The sequence below is a fragment of the Aythya ferina genome (assembly GCF_964211825.1).
Source record: "Aythya ferina genome assembly, chromosome: 3".
Classification (NCBI taxonomy): Eukaryota; Metazoa; Chordata; class Aves; order Anseriformes; family Anatidae; genus Aythya; species Aythya ferina.
In genome coordinates this window covers 84,086,217-84,102,328 of record NC_140298.1, presented here as the reverse complement: position 1 = coordinate 84,102,328, position 16,112 = coordinate 84,086,217, and the positions used below count along the sequence as shown (strand labels likewise).

At 43.9% G+C, this 16,112-nt stretch overlaps 1 protein-coding gene across 14 annotated transcripts in view; it reads left to right on the top strand.

Moving 5' to 3' along the window:
- MAP7 (microtubule associated protein 7) overlaps nt 1-16,112 on the top strand; it is a 111,008-nt gene that overhangs the window by 49,806 nt on the left and 45,090 nt on the right. For all 14 annotated transcript variants that reach the window (XM_084512871.1, XM_084512875.1, XM_084512874.1 and 11 more), the window contains 2 exons: nt 5,615-5,683; nt 11,310-11,387. In XM_084512871.1, coding sequence (XP_084368997.1) covers nt 5,615-5,683; nt 11,310-11,387 — 147 coding nt within the window. The remainder of the gene's footprint in view (nt 1-5,614; nt 5,684-11,309; nt 11,388-16,112) is intronic.

The window sequence follows — 16,112 nt, the reverse complement described above, 5'->3', positions numbered from 1 at the left end:
GTGAAGGCACATATTAACTATATTCAAAATAGCAAACCGGTCTATTGTCTGCAAGTGCTCTTCATTTTACCCCAGTTCCTTCAACAGTTCCATCAACCTACCTCCCTTAACAAGAGAATTGAAGTGTTGACATCCAACCAAAATTAGGTGCATCTCTTCTTTCAAAATGGAAGTAGAGGTCTTAGTTTGGAATCATTTAAATGTGTTACATTTAAGCTTTTTTTGTGAATTCAAGTGTCACAGTTTTTACAGCCTTAGTGCTGTGGTAATGGGCAGACCCTTGTAAATCTTTTCTCTTTTTCTTTTAAAAATAATTTTATGAAGGGTGTTGCTAATGAGAACACTTTGTTACAAAAGGATTTCGCTTGAAGCTCTAATGGCTTAAGCAGACCCAGTTTATTAACAGTTTTCTGTAGCATTTGGATTAAGAAGCCTGAGGATATTGGTTTGGAAGTGTTTCAGTTTTTCCTCTGAAGTGGTAGGTCTGTTAGGAAAGTTTTTCTAGCCTCCATTTATGAACCATATAAACCAGGGCTCTTAAGAAGGCTTCTGGGTTTAGATGGAGGAGAGGGGGCTTGACAGTAAGTGTGCAGGGCATAGGTTTTCCTCCCTGGTGCTTCAGTCCTGCTCTGCCCCCAGGGGTGTAACCTGAAAGGATGGCAGCACTGTGCCACCCGCTGCTGCCCTGGCACCACTGGCCCCACAATGGGCTCACACCGCCTGGACTGAGCTGCTGCAAAATTCACATCAACAGCACACACTCTTGTCCCTTCTGCAACCTCTTCCTCAGTCCTACAGTCCTCTCTTCTCTGGAAGCAAATGATTGCTTCCCCATCCTGTTGTGTGAAAAAATCTCAGGTTTGAGCTCACCCCCAGTGCTGCTCCAAGCTGAGCCTTGTCTTTGGAGGCTGGCAGCAACCTACAAGCCATCAGGTATTGCTCCCTGAAGGGAATGGAAGCTTTAAGTTCCTTTTTTTTTTTTTTTCCGTGGTGGGGAGAAGGAGGAGATACTTTATATGTGCAAAAATGCTGATGCTCAGTACCTGTGCTTCTGCACAGTTCAAGTGTCAGAGCAAACCCCTTAGACACAGCTGTTGTGAATAGTACATACAAATGAATTTCAGTGATGAGAGGATTTGGTTTTGTGTTCAGACTTTTGTGGTTGGGTCTCTCTGCTTGACCCATCTTCGTGCTCCTCAACAGGGCCCTCCTGTAGCTTGTGGTGTTTGAAAGTAAAAGAATTTTTTTGCTATCTTGTTTTGAAGGACTCTGATAACTGTTCTGTACACGTGCACGAGAGCTTACAAAAGCAAAATGGACACTGACTGTCGGTGTCCTCTTTTTACACTCAGCAAATTATCTTATGAAAAAGCACGTACAGGTCCTGAGCTGCGTGGGCTGCACCATGTGATTGCTGCATAAAGTGAATAAACAAAAGCAAGGAGCAGCCTTGCCTTGGCGTTCAGCTGAGGCACAGCTGGAGGAAGAAGGTCTGTCAGGAGGTGCTTGTGTCCAGGGTCAGCCCGACCCCCGGCACCATGCAGAGGTGCTAGGAAATGTTTGTCTCCAGCTGTGCTGAAGCAGATTGCCGGGCCCACTTCTCCCCAAGCTCGTCTTGTTACTGACAAGTGGATTTTGTGAGAACTATTATCTTTAACAAGCATGCATGTGTGGTGGTGTTTGTTTGTCTTTGATGCTTTTGTTTGTTGGGTTTTTTTTTTGAAGGTTTATTGTGTCCCAAATTTCGGAGGCAGAGAGCGACCATAACTTTGTCCAGACTTACTCTGAAGGCTTTGATATTAGACATCCAGTGGCATGATTTTACCTTTTATCTATCAACCAAGCTGCATGCATCTTATAAATGTTTTGGCCAACCATAGATCTTTCTGACTTATATCTCTAGAGAGATCACTGTCCTCTGTTCCTAGGTTTCCAATCTTAAAATACAAGTAGAAGATCAGCCTGGAGTGCAGGTATGGAATGAATGCAGAGCAATAAACAGCATTAAGGCATTGCTTAATATATTGCTTCGCCAAGTATATACATGGATGCTATTGATGCAAGGAATAAGAAATGCTAAAGATTTGCAAGATGTTTTACTGTAAATATGAAGAGCGGTATTTACATGTGTACATGTCAGCGAGGTCACGTTCATCATCTGTGGATGTCAGAAAGACAAAAGTCAAGAGCAGTAGGAAAGCTTTCAGTTGTGTTGGACTTTGTTGCCTCTGTATCCACCGCCAGGATCCTGGCTAACATGGGTTTGTTAGTAGGATAAACATTCCAGTTTTGCCATTAGAGGGAATTTCACATCCAAACTTAACTCTTTAGTCTTAAAACTTGGTGCTGTTGCTTTCAAACAGAACAGCTGGGTGCCGAATGCTCAGACTTTTAGGCCAAGTCAGGTGTTTGGGAGTTAGGTGCTAACGTGGTTTGGCATCCAGGCTAGAAAACTTTGTCAGCCCTGAGCTGTATCTGCACAGCTCTCCCAATGTAGCTCTCCCAACACAGCGATATTTGTGAACTGGTCGAAGTGCCAGCCAGCCATGGGTTCAGGGGACAGATTCCCTTTAGTCCCTCCTCCTCAGTCCTAGTTATGTCTTTTCTTCTGGCTGTTTTTCACTGCTTCTGCCTCACACTCGTGGAATTAGAGCACGCAGTGGAAGGCCGTGCCCACTTCACCGCACAGCGCACCCTTTGCCCTGAGGTGTTTGAAATGGTGGACGTGTGGTGGCCGTGTGCCTTGGGCTAACCCGTGCGTGTGCTCGTTCCCACTGCTGCAGCCCTGGTTCGATTCGCCATTTCTGACACCCACAGGGTGTGATTCTGTGAGGGGTGCTGGGTGTGTCCTGAACCTGTCACTGGTCCAAGCACCATCTTTTGTTTGTGGTCTCCAAGTGTCCCCTCACACCGCATGCCATCTCTTCAGGGTGCTGCTTCTGGAGGTAGAGGCCCCGTAGCAGAGCTGCCTCTGTGCTGTGGCTGGCGGCCTTCCTCAGAGGACCAGAGCCTCAGACCCTTGCCGATGTGATAGGGCAAGCACATCAGGGTTGTATGCCTCAGAGGGGAGAAGCGAGGCAAGCATTAGGGAAAAAAAAAATCAGAAGAAACATCACAAAATGCCTGGTGGGGTGGAGTGAAGAAGGCAGAGCCAGACTCCTCTCTGTGACACACAGAGACAAGACCAGAGGCACAAAACTGAAATACAGGAAACACCATTCAGACATAATTAAAACTTTCCTGCTGTGAAGAGTGGCCAAACAGTGGCACAGGTTGCCCAGAGAAGCTGTGGAGTCTCCATCCTTGGCAATGTTCATAAACCGAATGAGGCATGGCCTGCTGTAGGCAACCCCACTTTGAGCAGAGGGATAGGCTTCGTCATCCTTTCCAGCCTCAACAACTCTGGTTCTGTAATTGTTTTCCCCAATGTATCTACACTATTACTCAGTCTGTCTTCAACATTTTATGTTTCCAGAATGCTGCACAGAAAAATATCCTCTTGTTTCTAATGCTTCTGTTAATAATCATTTTCCCTCCTTGGGAAGAGAGTAGTTCAAGATAAGCAACAGAAGAAGTACTAGGTCGTTGAATGGTGTCTCTCCTGGCACGTGTTAGGTTATTGAGTCTTGCTGGAAACAATCTTGTCAATATGTAAATTTGGATTTTAGATGCTTAGTTGTCTCTCTGATCGTCTGTTTGTGTCTTTAGACCAAGAAGTATTTTGCGTGGGAGTACACATGCACTGGCTTCTTAGTACTCGTGCCAGTTCTTATTCGATATCCAGCGTCATTAAAATTCATGGCTGTGCCATCTGTTCTTTTCTTCATCGCTTGTTGTGGTCCTGTGCCTATGTACCGAAACTATGTCAAAATATTCCAAGGAAGAGTCAGAGGAAAGGAAATATGGAAGAAATATTGCTCTGTGTAGCTAGGCTCTGCTACAAGTGTATTATCTGGATTATCTGTACACTTAAACCATTGCTTTGAAATTAAAGGAGTATCGCATAATCCTACAGTGCAATGTTTGAGGAAAATAATGCACATGCCCTGTTGGAGGCATGCAGAGAGTCTTGTGTTAAAGCTTTTAGAAGATCAGTGCTCTCACTAATGCTCAGAAACAGTATTTTTAATATTTACAGCAGTTTAATATTTACATGATGCACTGTTCAAAGGTAAATGAGCTCACGACGTAGATTCCTCAAGCATGACAGCGGGTCTAAATAGCTGTTTCAGGCAGGAGCACAGTCCGTTTCCTCCCCCAAACTAAGGTGGTACTTTCTTAGTAAGATGTTATATATGTATATTTATATATAAATGCACTTACTCTGATGAATAAAACACTCATTTTCAGGTGTAGTTCCACCCATTTGGAACATTGAAAGGAAAAAGTATGTTTTTTGATAATGGCAGATCCTACTAAGTTTAGAAGTGCCCGTGTTCAGTGCTGCTCAGGTTGTTTCACAAAAATCAGTGGCCTTACTTATTGGTAGAATGAATCCTAAGCATGAGGCCTTTTAAAACAGCAAAGTGCTAAAATCTTTTGTTTGGCTGCCTGTTATGCCATGTTATGCCTGTTCTCATTCTGAGCTGGATTCAGTATTCATTAGGTTCAACAGCAGTTTCTTGTATGGATTAAAAGAGACTTAATGCAGCTGTTCCCTCCAATATAGAAGAGGATTGTCTTTTTTGTACAATTTAAATTTCACTTTTTAAAGTGAAACTAATGCAGGAATGCTGGTTTAGTTTTTTAAAGCTGAACGTTTTTTTTTCCAACTCTCATTCCTAGAGAGATTTTCATTTAATTGAGTGTTTTGTTTTGTTTTTTCCTCCTCTCAGCTATATCAGTGTAACTTTCTTTTTATCCTTGCTTGCAAATACTTCCTAGCTGTCTGTGGAGGGATTTTTTGGGTTATTACAGTCTGTCTGTGCACTCATCCCAGATTGTAGTGCTCTGGAATCAAATGCTCCTGTAGTGGAGCTCTTGAAGATGAATCGTAAGCTGAGAAAATCGTGGCATCTAATTTCCTGCCTTAGTTTTCAAGTAAGTAGATGCTAAGCCAAGGATATGGTGGTGATCTGAAGTATGATAATGAATCTTTTCATTTTCCTTTATAAACAGTCACTGAAAGGGCACTCAGAGCACTAGAATTCTCTCTTTCTAGGGCCTGATTAAACATCTAATAAAAATATTAAGAAATCTCTCCTCACTGAGACTTCATTTAGGTCATAAATTGCTCTCTGTTCAATTCTGGGTAATGGGTGCATTAGTAATTGTGAAGTCTGTGAAATTCTTACTGGTATCTTGTACCATACCTTCAGAAACCTAGGGTATGTGAGTCACCCGTACCAACACAGTTTTCTCGCCCTGCATTGCAATATGTTTGCTCCTTCCAAGTTAGCCTGCGGTTTCATTCAGTTATTTCCACTAACTTGTTTTTATCATTGTGATCCATTCAGCTGCTTCAGGAGGGAAATTTTAATTTAAAAATAAAATTTAAAAAAAGATCTGTTCTTTGGAAGTAGTGGTTTCCAAAGCATCACTGAGAAGGGAAAAAGAGAGGTATTGTCTAGCAATATGGTTAATTAAATCTTTTTTCTTTTTTTCCTTATTTTAGCAGCTGAAGGTTCTAAAACACAAGACAAGAAATTCACTTCAGGACAAAGCAACACTGGTACTAAAACAGGTATGCCCTTCTGCATGTTCCACATTGTACAGCTATTTGCCTCAATGGTACTTTAAAATCAGAGGTCTTCCTTTTAAGGACATTTAAGACATTTTATGCTCTTACACCTCTCTTAATGTTTCAGTCAAAACTGTGACTGTTCATATTTAGTTAGGCTGGAGTCTCTGTTCACAAAGAAGCAAAACTAAAAAAGCTCCTTGTGGTTTAGTGCAGCTTAGGAATGCGAGCTGGGTAGTGAGATAAGGTTACAGAAGCCACTGTACTTGCATCTGGGCTTGCACTAGAATCTGTTGTGGACTTTCTAAAAATGCTTCTGTTAGGCTCTTCCTCGCTCATCACAATGTATGCCATCTTCTGTAGTGTACTCTGTGCAGCAGGCAGATGTTTGTCATTTCCACACCCCACCTGATGGATATATTGTGTGGATTTAATTCAGAGTTCACTAATGCTGCACTTACACAGTTAAGACGATGTACAAAAATGCTTACTGTAATCCTTGATGTGTCTGTTCCGTTTGCATGCTTAGACCAAGATCCAGATCACAGAATCACACAGAATCACAGAATTTTCTAGGTTGGAAGAGACCTCAAGGTCATCGAGTCCAACCTCCAACCTAACGCTAACAGCCCTCCACTAAACCATATCCCTAAGCTCTACATCTAAGCGTCTTTTGAAGACTTCCAGGGATGGTGACTCCACCACTTCCCTGGGCAGCCTGTTCCAATGCCTCACAACCCTTTCTGTAAAGAAGTTCTTCCTAACATCTAACCTAAAACTCCCCTGGCTCAACTTAAGCCCATTCCCCCTCGTCCTGTCACCAGGCACGTGGGAGAACAGGCCAACCCCCACCTCTCTACAGCCTCCTTTAAGGTATCTGTAAAGAGCAATAAGGTCACCCCTGAGCCTCCTCTTCTGCAGGCTGAACAAGCCCAGCTCCCTCAGCCGCTCCTCGTAGGACTTGTTCTCCAGGCCCCTGAGATACCTGCGTTTTGCCTGTGTTGCAGCACAGGTGTCTGTGCTATTGAGGGCTCAGCATGCTGTAAGGACCCCCGCTTCAACTCCTGGGCAGCCTGGCAGCTCAGTGGCTGCTTCACCCTGACAGAATTTTCCCAGTCCCCAGTCTGGGTGCCTTTGGCCTCTGTCCCTGCAGGGCAGCAGTCTCGGTGCTGCCTGAGTTCAGCTCACCCCGTGTCAGGCGGCGCTGGCTGCAGCACCAGGAGCTGACTGCTCTCGGTCAGGCAGTGGGAAGAGCAGGAGAGAATGCATTAACGTGACCCACTTTTATGATGAAAACACAGCTCCTGGAGTTGTACAGTGTTTAATACCCATTTTATCCTGCAGTAGTTTAATCCCCATCCCTCACTTCTGAGGCGGGTGTCCTAGATGCTCCCATGCTCCCTTCATCTGTGCTGCTGTGTAGGAGGGGGTGCAGACTCCTGGGCGCAGGGTTCAGCTCTGCACCCAGCTGATCAGAGTCCCTGCCTTGAAGAGAGGATTCCTGAGAGCTGTTTTTGTCCTTTAGGCTGCATGAGAATTGTATGCCAAACATTGTTTGAGTCAGAAAGGAGAGACTGTTTGCAGCAGGAGTGACAGCTGTCATTGTAAAGGAAGTCATTGTCTGGAAGGTGTCTACAGGCTGAACAAATATTAGGATTCAAGGGAAACACAGGCAACTCTGAATGTGTGCGTGGGAGTGGGCAGGGAGCTAGACAGAGGGAAGGGTTTTTGAGATCCAAGCATGTATCTTTTCAAATAATGCTGTGGCTTACATATTTCTCCCGGCAGCTCCCCCCTGAACTAGCAAACAAGCTGGCTGTTGTTTTCCACTCTGTTTCTTTTAGTTTCAGTAGTGCGAGAAATTGGAACCCTAGGAGTCGAGGACAGAAAGGAAGTAGCCATTTGTGAGAAGAGGCTGAGAGGATTATAGATGTATGTGAAGACTGGTAGTAGTCTGAGGTAGTTTTGAAGTGACACTGAGTGCAGCTGGTAGTCACTCGAGCTGTAGACACTAGCCATATATAAGTCTTACATATGATAGCTAGGTTGGAATTTTTCAAAGGTTGTAATTTCTACAAATGCCAACTGAGTTTGAGAGTTCAGTGTTAATTATCTGGAAGCTTTGAAAAGACCACGTTTTCCTTTTCTTAATACAATGGAGGACCAAAAAAAGACTGGCATTTCAATGCTGAATTTCTGAGGGGTGAGGAGAAAACAAAACAAAACAAAACAAAAAACAAACCAACAACAGTAAAACTATGGCACCTAAGCTACTTAAGTGGACTGGTAAAAAAAAAAAAATAAATAAATAAAATGAACTCATGGTAAGCACTACAAGTTCACAAAAAGTGCTATTCAGGCACAGAATTTCAGCAATAGGTACAAAATTAATTTTCCCTTAGTAGAACTATAGCTTATTTAATCTCCAAATGTCCCTCTCTGGCATAATGTTAAGTATTTGTACGCTCTGTCTTACAGCTCTGCTTATGACAGACCTAGTGAAGCGTAGCGGAACAGGTTTCTGAGCATGAGTTTCCATGCTTCGCATCATAACCAGACTGCAACTTGTTGCAGCAGCATGGTCGTCCTGGAGTGTCCTTTGCACTCACCCAGCTATCAACCCTTTCTGTAAGAATTGAGGAATTCTGACGGGACTTGTTACACATGACGTTTCCCACTTCCTCATGCAGCAACGTAAAGCTACTGCATGATGATGAATCTGAGCTCGATGAACTCGTATGTATGTCCTGGTATTCCCACTAAAATGCCAGTCCCCTGGTATTTGCCCGGTGGGTTCTTAACAGAGGCAGGAGAAGTGAAATGGGGAGCAGTCCCAGTGAACTTCCTATTTTGCAGCAATCTGAAGCTATGTACTTGGGGTCTCAGCATCTCGTAATGCAATTGTTTGAGGTTGGGTTTGTAGCCCAACTATGAAAAATTGTCATCAAGGCCTGGGAAAGACATTTTAACTAATACTGTAAAACTTGGTCCAACTACCAGTAGAGGAAAGGCAGCGTGATGGCTGGTGTGCTACAAACGTGGTGTCCTTGTGCCAATATTGACCTACTCTTTTGTGCCCCCAAATGTATTAAATGTATATATTTCTTGTACTGAAAACATGCTCATGTTCTGCATAGCCTGCAACTTCGCATGAACTCCTTGGGATTGTTCTAACAGCCTGGGTTGCTGGGAGGGGGGGTGGTGTGGACACTGTCAGGTGTGTGATACAGAAAAAATAATTGGATATCTTGAAACAGAATGTCAGAGGGCAGTTTTAAAAATTTATTTTATTCCTCCTATGGCTTGTAATTAGGAATTCTTAAGGGAGACCTTTTCAGTTTGCCTGTCCATATAATCCTACTGCCTCTTTGAAGACTTGCTTCCTCTCCCCTGATTGGGAAATCTCCTCTCAAGAAAGTAGGAAAAAAAATGAAGGAAAGTAGTACGTTCTGAAAGAAGTGGGATTTCATATTATTCCCCAGGGTCTCATCACTCTGTCAACTCAATGTTACACTGACTTTGCTGACAGCCCCTGAAGGGAATCCTTGTTTTCCAGGGGAATTCGTATTGGGTGTGCATTATTCCAGTAGCACTAATTACTCATGATATAGAAATTCATGTTTTGTGACTTCTGTGTGCCAGCCACAAGAGAGAAGGAATATTATTACCCTTTTGACCTGCGTCTGCATGCTGAAGAGGCTGCATGCAAGTCAGCGCGTTTCTCAATATCAACCTAATGTTAATTTCCACCGTACGCTGGGCAAATCTGTGCAATGGCATGGCTAGATGGAGTTCCCTAAATGGCAGCACTGTGTGCTATTTAACCAGCGTTAAAGGTTTGATCTGTAGCTGGGTGATGGATTTTCTTTGGCTTTGGTGACTTGTTCACTTCTTGTACCTTTCATCGGAGCTATAATGTTTGAATGTTCTTCTTCCTACCCGCTGTGCAGTGGGATTTCTCCCAGCTGCTCTTTTCATCAGTACTGACACCATTAATTGAAGCCGTATTCTCTGGCCATTGTTGAGATGGACATTTTTCACTGAAAAGAATTTAAGAGTAGCTAAACTGAAGCTAGCCGCCAGTGGCGTCTTTCATTCAAGAAGTCATCCTGATGCAGAAACTTCTGCTGGAGTATGAAATACACACTGCTGACTTTGGTCTAATTCAAATAACTGTGTAAAAGTCAGTCTAACATCCCTACTTCAGGGATTTATTTCTGCACATACATATTTTTAAACCTAATTTTTATGACATTGTTTTGCTCGTAATTTTTTTTCATAGGTATGCAGTCTGCACACACAAATAGGCTGACCTTACGTGTTTGTGCAGACTGCTTATTTATGTATTCCTACTGAATAATGAAAAGCATCTCAGTTATAGATTTCTCTGTTTTTATGTGCACTTCCATGGCGACAGGAAGTTCCACATACTTCTTTACTTTAACATGAAATATTAAAAAATAGAATTCACATCCATATTAAAATAAATCGTACTGATTCATTATACACAGAAAGCTTTTCTATTTTCTGTGACTTTTTGTTTGTTTGTTTCTTTGCTTGTTTTTGTTCAAAGCGGACTTTTTCAGTGCTAGTGAAAAAGCAAAAAATCAACAGCTTTCCAAGCTTAACAGAAGAAGCTAAGGATGAGTAGGAAATTAGTTTTGGCAGCATGCTGAGATGAATAAGGAGCTCAGATTTTGTTCCTGTTTGGTCTTTGGCTGCTGAGACTGGAAGTAGGATGTTAGCTGTTTAGCATTTTGTTGTTTTCCAGATAACTTATTTTGTGGCACTGAGCACATGATACTTTCCAATCAAATGTGAATTTTGTAGTCAAGAATGGCTCTGACACAGATTTTTCATAGTACCCTTGGTCTTACTGCTGTGATACAAGCGTCCAGTGGCAGATATTTTTAAACAAATTGCGGGGCTAAGTCACAACTTAAAAAGATAGTTGAGGAAATTATCTCGTTCTTTACTGGTATTGCACCATTCCATGTACATGCTGCACCGTCTTACCATGTCAGCCAGAGCTTTTAACACGTGTGCACAAACAACATCTGTAGGAGATCAGTATCCTGCTGTCTGAGTTCTCACTCTTCAGAACTTCAACCAGAACTGCTACAGTGTTTTGAGCCGACCTGTTTTGCATGCACACTGAGCTTCTCCAGCCGTGTGGAATAGGACTGACTTGTTTTTTGAGGCAATCCTGGTGGGAAGAGGGTGCTGCATTATAATTGGAGAATTTCCTCTGAATGCATTTTGGAAGGAGGTTGTGGAATAATGAACAATATTTAGTCAGAGTGCTTTCAAGCAGCCAAGTTGTTTTAAGCTAGGAAAAAAAGAATCAAACATTTTCCTCATGAGTTTTCACAGGCAGTAGTCTTGCTTGGAACATTCAGGGTTACAACTTAGTCCATTTTGGGGGAGTGTTTTACATCGTGATGATTAGAGAACATTCGTAGTTTCTTAATTGTTCTATATTTTTTACATAAGAGGGATTTCTGGAAATGGGATCTATTTTGAAAGTAGAATGATTATAGGTGCTTAATATTCATTCCCCTAAAAACTTGTTTATGTTGGTATTGGATTTCGTACTGTATGATTAATATTCCTCTCCTTCCATTTGCAGACTACTCACCAATACTAAAGGTCGATGACAGGCAACGGCTTGCTAGAGAAAGGAGAGAAGAACGAGAAAAACAGCTAGGTAAGGCCTATTGTATTGTTTTGCTGTTGCTTTTCTTATTAACTATCATTTACATTCCATGTTTTTGCCAGTTTGCATTTAGTAGCATTCAGAAAATTGATCATGCTAGATAGGCAGTATCATTCCGGAGGGACATAGAATCACAGAATCACAGAATTTCTAGGTTGGAAGAGACCTCAAGGTCATCGAGTCCAACCTCTGACCTAACGCTAACAGTCCCCACTAAACCATTTCCCTAAGCTCTACATCTAAACGTCTTTTAAAGACCTCCAGGGATGGTGACTCCACCACTTCCCTGGGCAGCCTGTTCCAGTGCCTCACAACCCTTTCAGTGAAGAAGTTCTTCCTAACATCTAACCTAAAACTCCCCTGGCTCAACTTAAGCCCATTCCCCCTCGTCCTGTCACCAGGCACGTGGGAGAACAGGCCAACCCCCACCTCGCTACAGCCTCCCTTGAGGTACCTATAGAGAGCAATAAGGTCGCCCCTGAGCCTCCTCTTCTCCAGGCTGAACAAGCCCAGCTCCCTCAGCCGCTCCTCGTAGGACTTGTTCTCCAGGCCCCTCACCAGCTTTGTCGCCCTTCTCTGCACCCGCTCAAGCACCTCGATGTCCTTCTTGTAGCGAGGGGCCCAAAACTGAACACAGTACTCGAGGTGCGGCCTCACCAGAGCTGAGTACAGGGGGACGATCACCTCCCTAGCCCTGCTGGTCACACTGTTCCTGATACAAGCCAGGATGCCGTTGGCCTTCTTGGCCACCTGAGCACACTGCTGGCTCATATTCAGCCGACTATCCACCATCACTCCCAGGTCCTTCTCTGCCTGGCAGCTTTCCAACCATTCCTCTCCCAGCCTGTAGCTCTGCTTGGGGTTATTGCGCCCCAGGTGCAGGACCCGGCACTTGGCCTTGTTAAACTTCATGCAGTTGACCTCAGCCCATCGGTGCAGCCTATCCAGATCCTCCTGCAGAGCTTCCAGAAATCTTTAAAGTAGATCTTGTAATTCATGCATGTCTCGGGATTCGTTGTTGCTGTACCTTTTTTATAGCTGTTACTTAATCTGAATCTTTATGAATATGAGAGAGGGACTCTTTGTCAGGGAGTGTAGTGATAGGACAAGGAGTAATGGCTTTAAACTAGAAGAGGGTAGGTTTAGGTCAGGTATTAGGATGAAATTCTTCACTCAGAGGGTGGTGAGGCCCTGGCACAGGTTGCCCAGAGAAGCTGTGGATGCCCCATCCCTGGAGGTGCTCAAGGCCAGGCTGGATGGGGCTTTGGGCAACCTGGTCTGGTGGGAGGTAGGGGGATTGGAACTAGACAATCTTTAAGATTCCTTCCAACCAAACCATTTTCCCCACAACTTAATAGAGTGGTGCTTCTCCCCTCCTCAAAATATTTTGATTTTAAGTATCATGGCACACCTTCATTTCTCATTGTTTGAGATTTAAAGATATTCAAGAGCAGGCTTCAGCCAGAGTCAGCCCAAGAGTTAAATATTCAGTAACTGTTAAACACCTGATTTTCCTCATTGGCATCCCTGATACAACCAGGAAAACAAACAGAATTTAACCAGGAAGTGTGTACTTCTGCATGTGAATAGCAGGAGTTGCAGAAGATGAGCCAAGGCCTTAGCTCCAAGCAGGACCATGTTGTTGCTGGGTTAACTGATAGCAGTGCTGTGTTGCATGCTTTATGAAAATTGAAGAACTGGCCAATGTAAGCATGTCTCACCTTGCACAAGCTACTGACTTTCTGGATGATGACTGAGCCACTAGAAGTCCAAAGGAGCCTGGGCACCAGATACTGGAAAGCCTGCTGGCTATTGAAAGTGAATAGCGTTGGCAATTTCAGTGCTCCTTTGACACAGTGAGGTACTCTTCAATAAGGGAAAAGTTCCCCTCGGCCCAAGTCATCTTTCTCTGAGGCCAGTGTGGGAATTCACTCCCTTATCTCAACATTCATTCAAGGTACAAATTGCTTTTCATTGTTACCACCTTTCTATCATGCACTAATAACCAACTCAGACTATTCTGCCATAAGATTTCCTATATTGTCTGAAGCAGTACCATACTCGTATCCCAGCTGATGGGAGAGGATGAGACATATATCCAGGGGACAGAAATTAGTCACACTGCTTAATGCACTGACTTTATGGCATTGCAGGAAAAAATACACGGAACTGTTGCTTACATTCTTAGTCATCCTTATGAGTAACAATGCTGATGAGTTCGCTTGGCAACAGGGTCTTGCCTGCTCCGTGCAGTCTTTCCCTAGCAATACATCTAGGGTGAGCTAGAAGCAGCTTCAGGAAAGCTGCAAAGGAAAAGAAGGGTTATTTAATGCTCCAGAGGAACTGGCCATACTTCAAAACATCCAGTTTCTCTTTTAACATGTGATAATGTGTGCAGGGATCAGACTCTCAGAAGAGCTGCTATTAGAGTTACTTGGATTTCTTTTTGGCAATGATGTCAGAAATACCTAAGTGCTTAGACCTTTCTCCAGACTTCTTATCTTTTGCTTAGTTTGTGTATGTGTTAGATCCTGTTTCATTATGGCTGGTTAATACATCTGGAGAGAGCTTGCTTGGAACTTCAGATACTGGGATTAGTCAGCTTGTCAGCAGCGTAACGGAGGATTAAGCAAGCAGTTGCTCAGTAGCACTGAGAGCACGCCCACCCCCACTCCTGGTGCACTGGAAGTATAAATCTTGTAAAATGATAAAAGGAAGAGAGGCTGCTGCCCCTTAGCTACACAGCAGCAAAATGTGGCAGTATAGAGAACATTTCCATGTTGCAAATCAAGTAATATTTGATGTTACGGTCAGTGGGAAATTCAAACAACATATATTTTTTCCCAGTCTCTTCAAATTGATTTGCATCAGAGGAGAATGAAAACAGTTCTCAAATAATGCATATGTGAGTAACCACGCTGAGTCAGCCCAAATGATGTAGGTAATGATGATACCCTGTAAGGTAATCGTGTTGTAATTTTTATTTATTTATTTTTACATGCTGGGCTTTCCAGTATGGGAACAGCTGTCAGGACCCACCTTCCTCCACCTACTGGATTGTGGCCTGAATCATTTTTAAAGGCACATACAATAACCTTGAAATAGCTGAGCTTTTTGGCCTAAAATATAAGCATAGAAAGAATACCTCACTCTATATACAATACTCTTCAGATGTCATTTTTCATTCTTGTGCTGATGTGATTCTTTTTTTCCAGTTAGAACCATAGAACCACAGAATGGTTTGGGTTGGAAGGGACCTCAAAGACCATCTAATTCCAACCCCCTGCCGTGGCAGGGACACCTCCCACCAGACCAGGCTGCCCAAAGCCCCATCCAGCCTGGCCTTGAACACCTCCAGGGATGGGGGACCCACAGCTTCTCTGGGCAGCCTGTACTAGGGCCTCACCAGCCTCACAGTGAAGATTATTTTCCTAATATCTGATCTAATCCTACCCTCATTTAATTTAAAGGCATTACTCCTCGTCCTATCACTGCACTCCCTGACAGAGTCCCTCCCCTGCTTTCCTGTAGGACCCCCCGTTAGGTGCTGGAAGGTCTCTGTAAGGTCTCTCTGGAGCCTTCTCTCCTCCAGGCTGAACAACCCCAACTCCCTCAGCCTGCCTTCACAGGAGAGGCACTCCAGCCCTCGGATCATCCGCATGACCCTCTTCTGAACTCGCTCTAATCCTTCCACGTCCTTCTTGTGCTGGGGCCCCAGAGCTGAACACAGTGCTCCAGGTGGGGCCTCACAAGAGCAGAGCAGAGGGGGACAATCACCTCCCTCACCCTGCTGGCCACACTTCTTTTGATGCAGCCCAGGATATGGTTGGCTTTCTGGGCAGCAAGCGTACCTTGCTGGCTCATGTTGAGCTCATCAACCAACACCCCCAGGTCCTTCTCCTCAGGGCTGCTCTCAATCCATTCTCCACCCAGCCTGTATTTCTGCCTGGGATTGCCTCAACCCAGATGCAAGACCTTGCACTTGGCCTTGTTGAACTCCATGAGGTTCACACAGGTCCACCTCTTCGGCCTGCCTAGGTCCCTCTGGATGGCATCCCTTCCCTCCAGTGTGTCGACTGCACCACACAGCTTGGTGTCAGTGGCCGACTTGTTGAGGGTGCCCTCAATCCCACTGTCCATGTCACACACAAAGATGTTAATTAGCAGTGTCCTTTAAGAGGTTGCAAACACTGCGTAGTTGGACATGCAAAAGCATCGCTTTATGATGGGGTGCACTGCACAAGCACTGTTTAGACCCTTCCCCACCCTATACTTCTGAGGTCTTGTATTAAAATGCCATCAGTCTCATGGTCCAGGATTTAAAAATAAATAAATAGTCATATTCTGGGTGGCCTTTCTTGAGAAACAGAATGTCTTTATTCCCATTTTCTAGCTTCTGTAATTTTGTAGAACTGTACTGTAACACCAGCCATAATTATGCTTCTTTTTCAAACCTGGAGAGCCCTGGTTTATTGCCATCTACATCAGAATAGCAGTGATGACCTTCCTCTGGGACATGTTTTAACTTTGTACTAGCCATGCATGCATTGCTAGGCTTGTTTTTGGAGGGAAGAGGAAATCTTTGTTTCTGGCTTGCTCGAGTGGGTAATATGACAAGATGTTTAGGACAGGATGTCCTAAAAATCTGCTCCTGGAGTTGAGGTTGGTGGTGTATATATATAGGCTTAGACCCTTCAGGTTCCAAAACAAATGAAG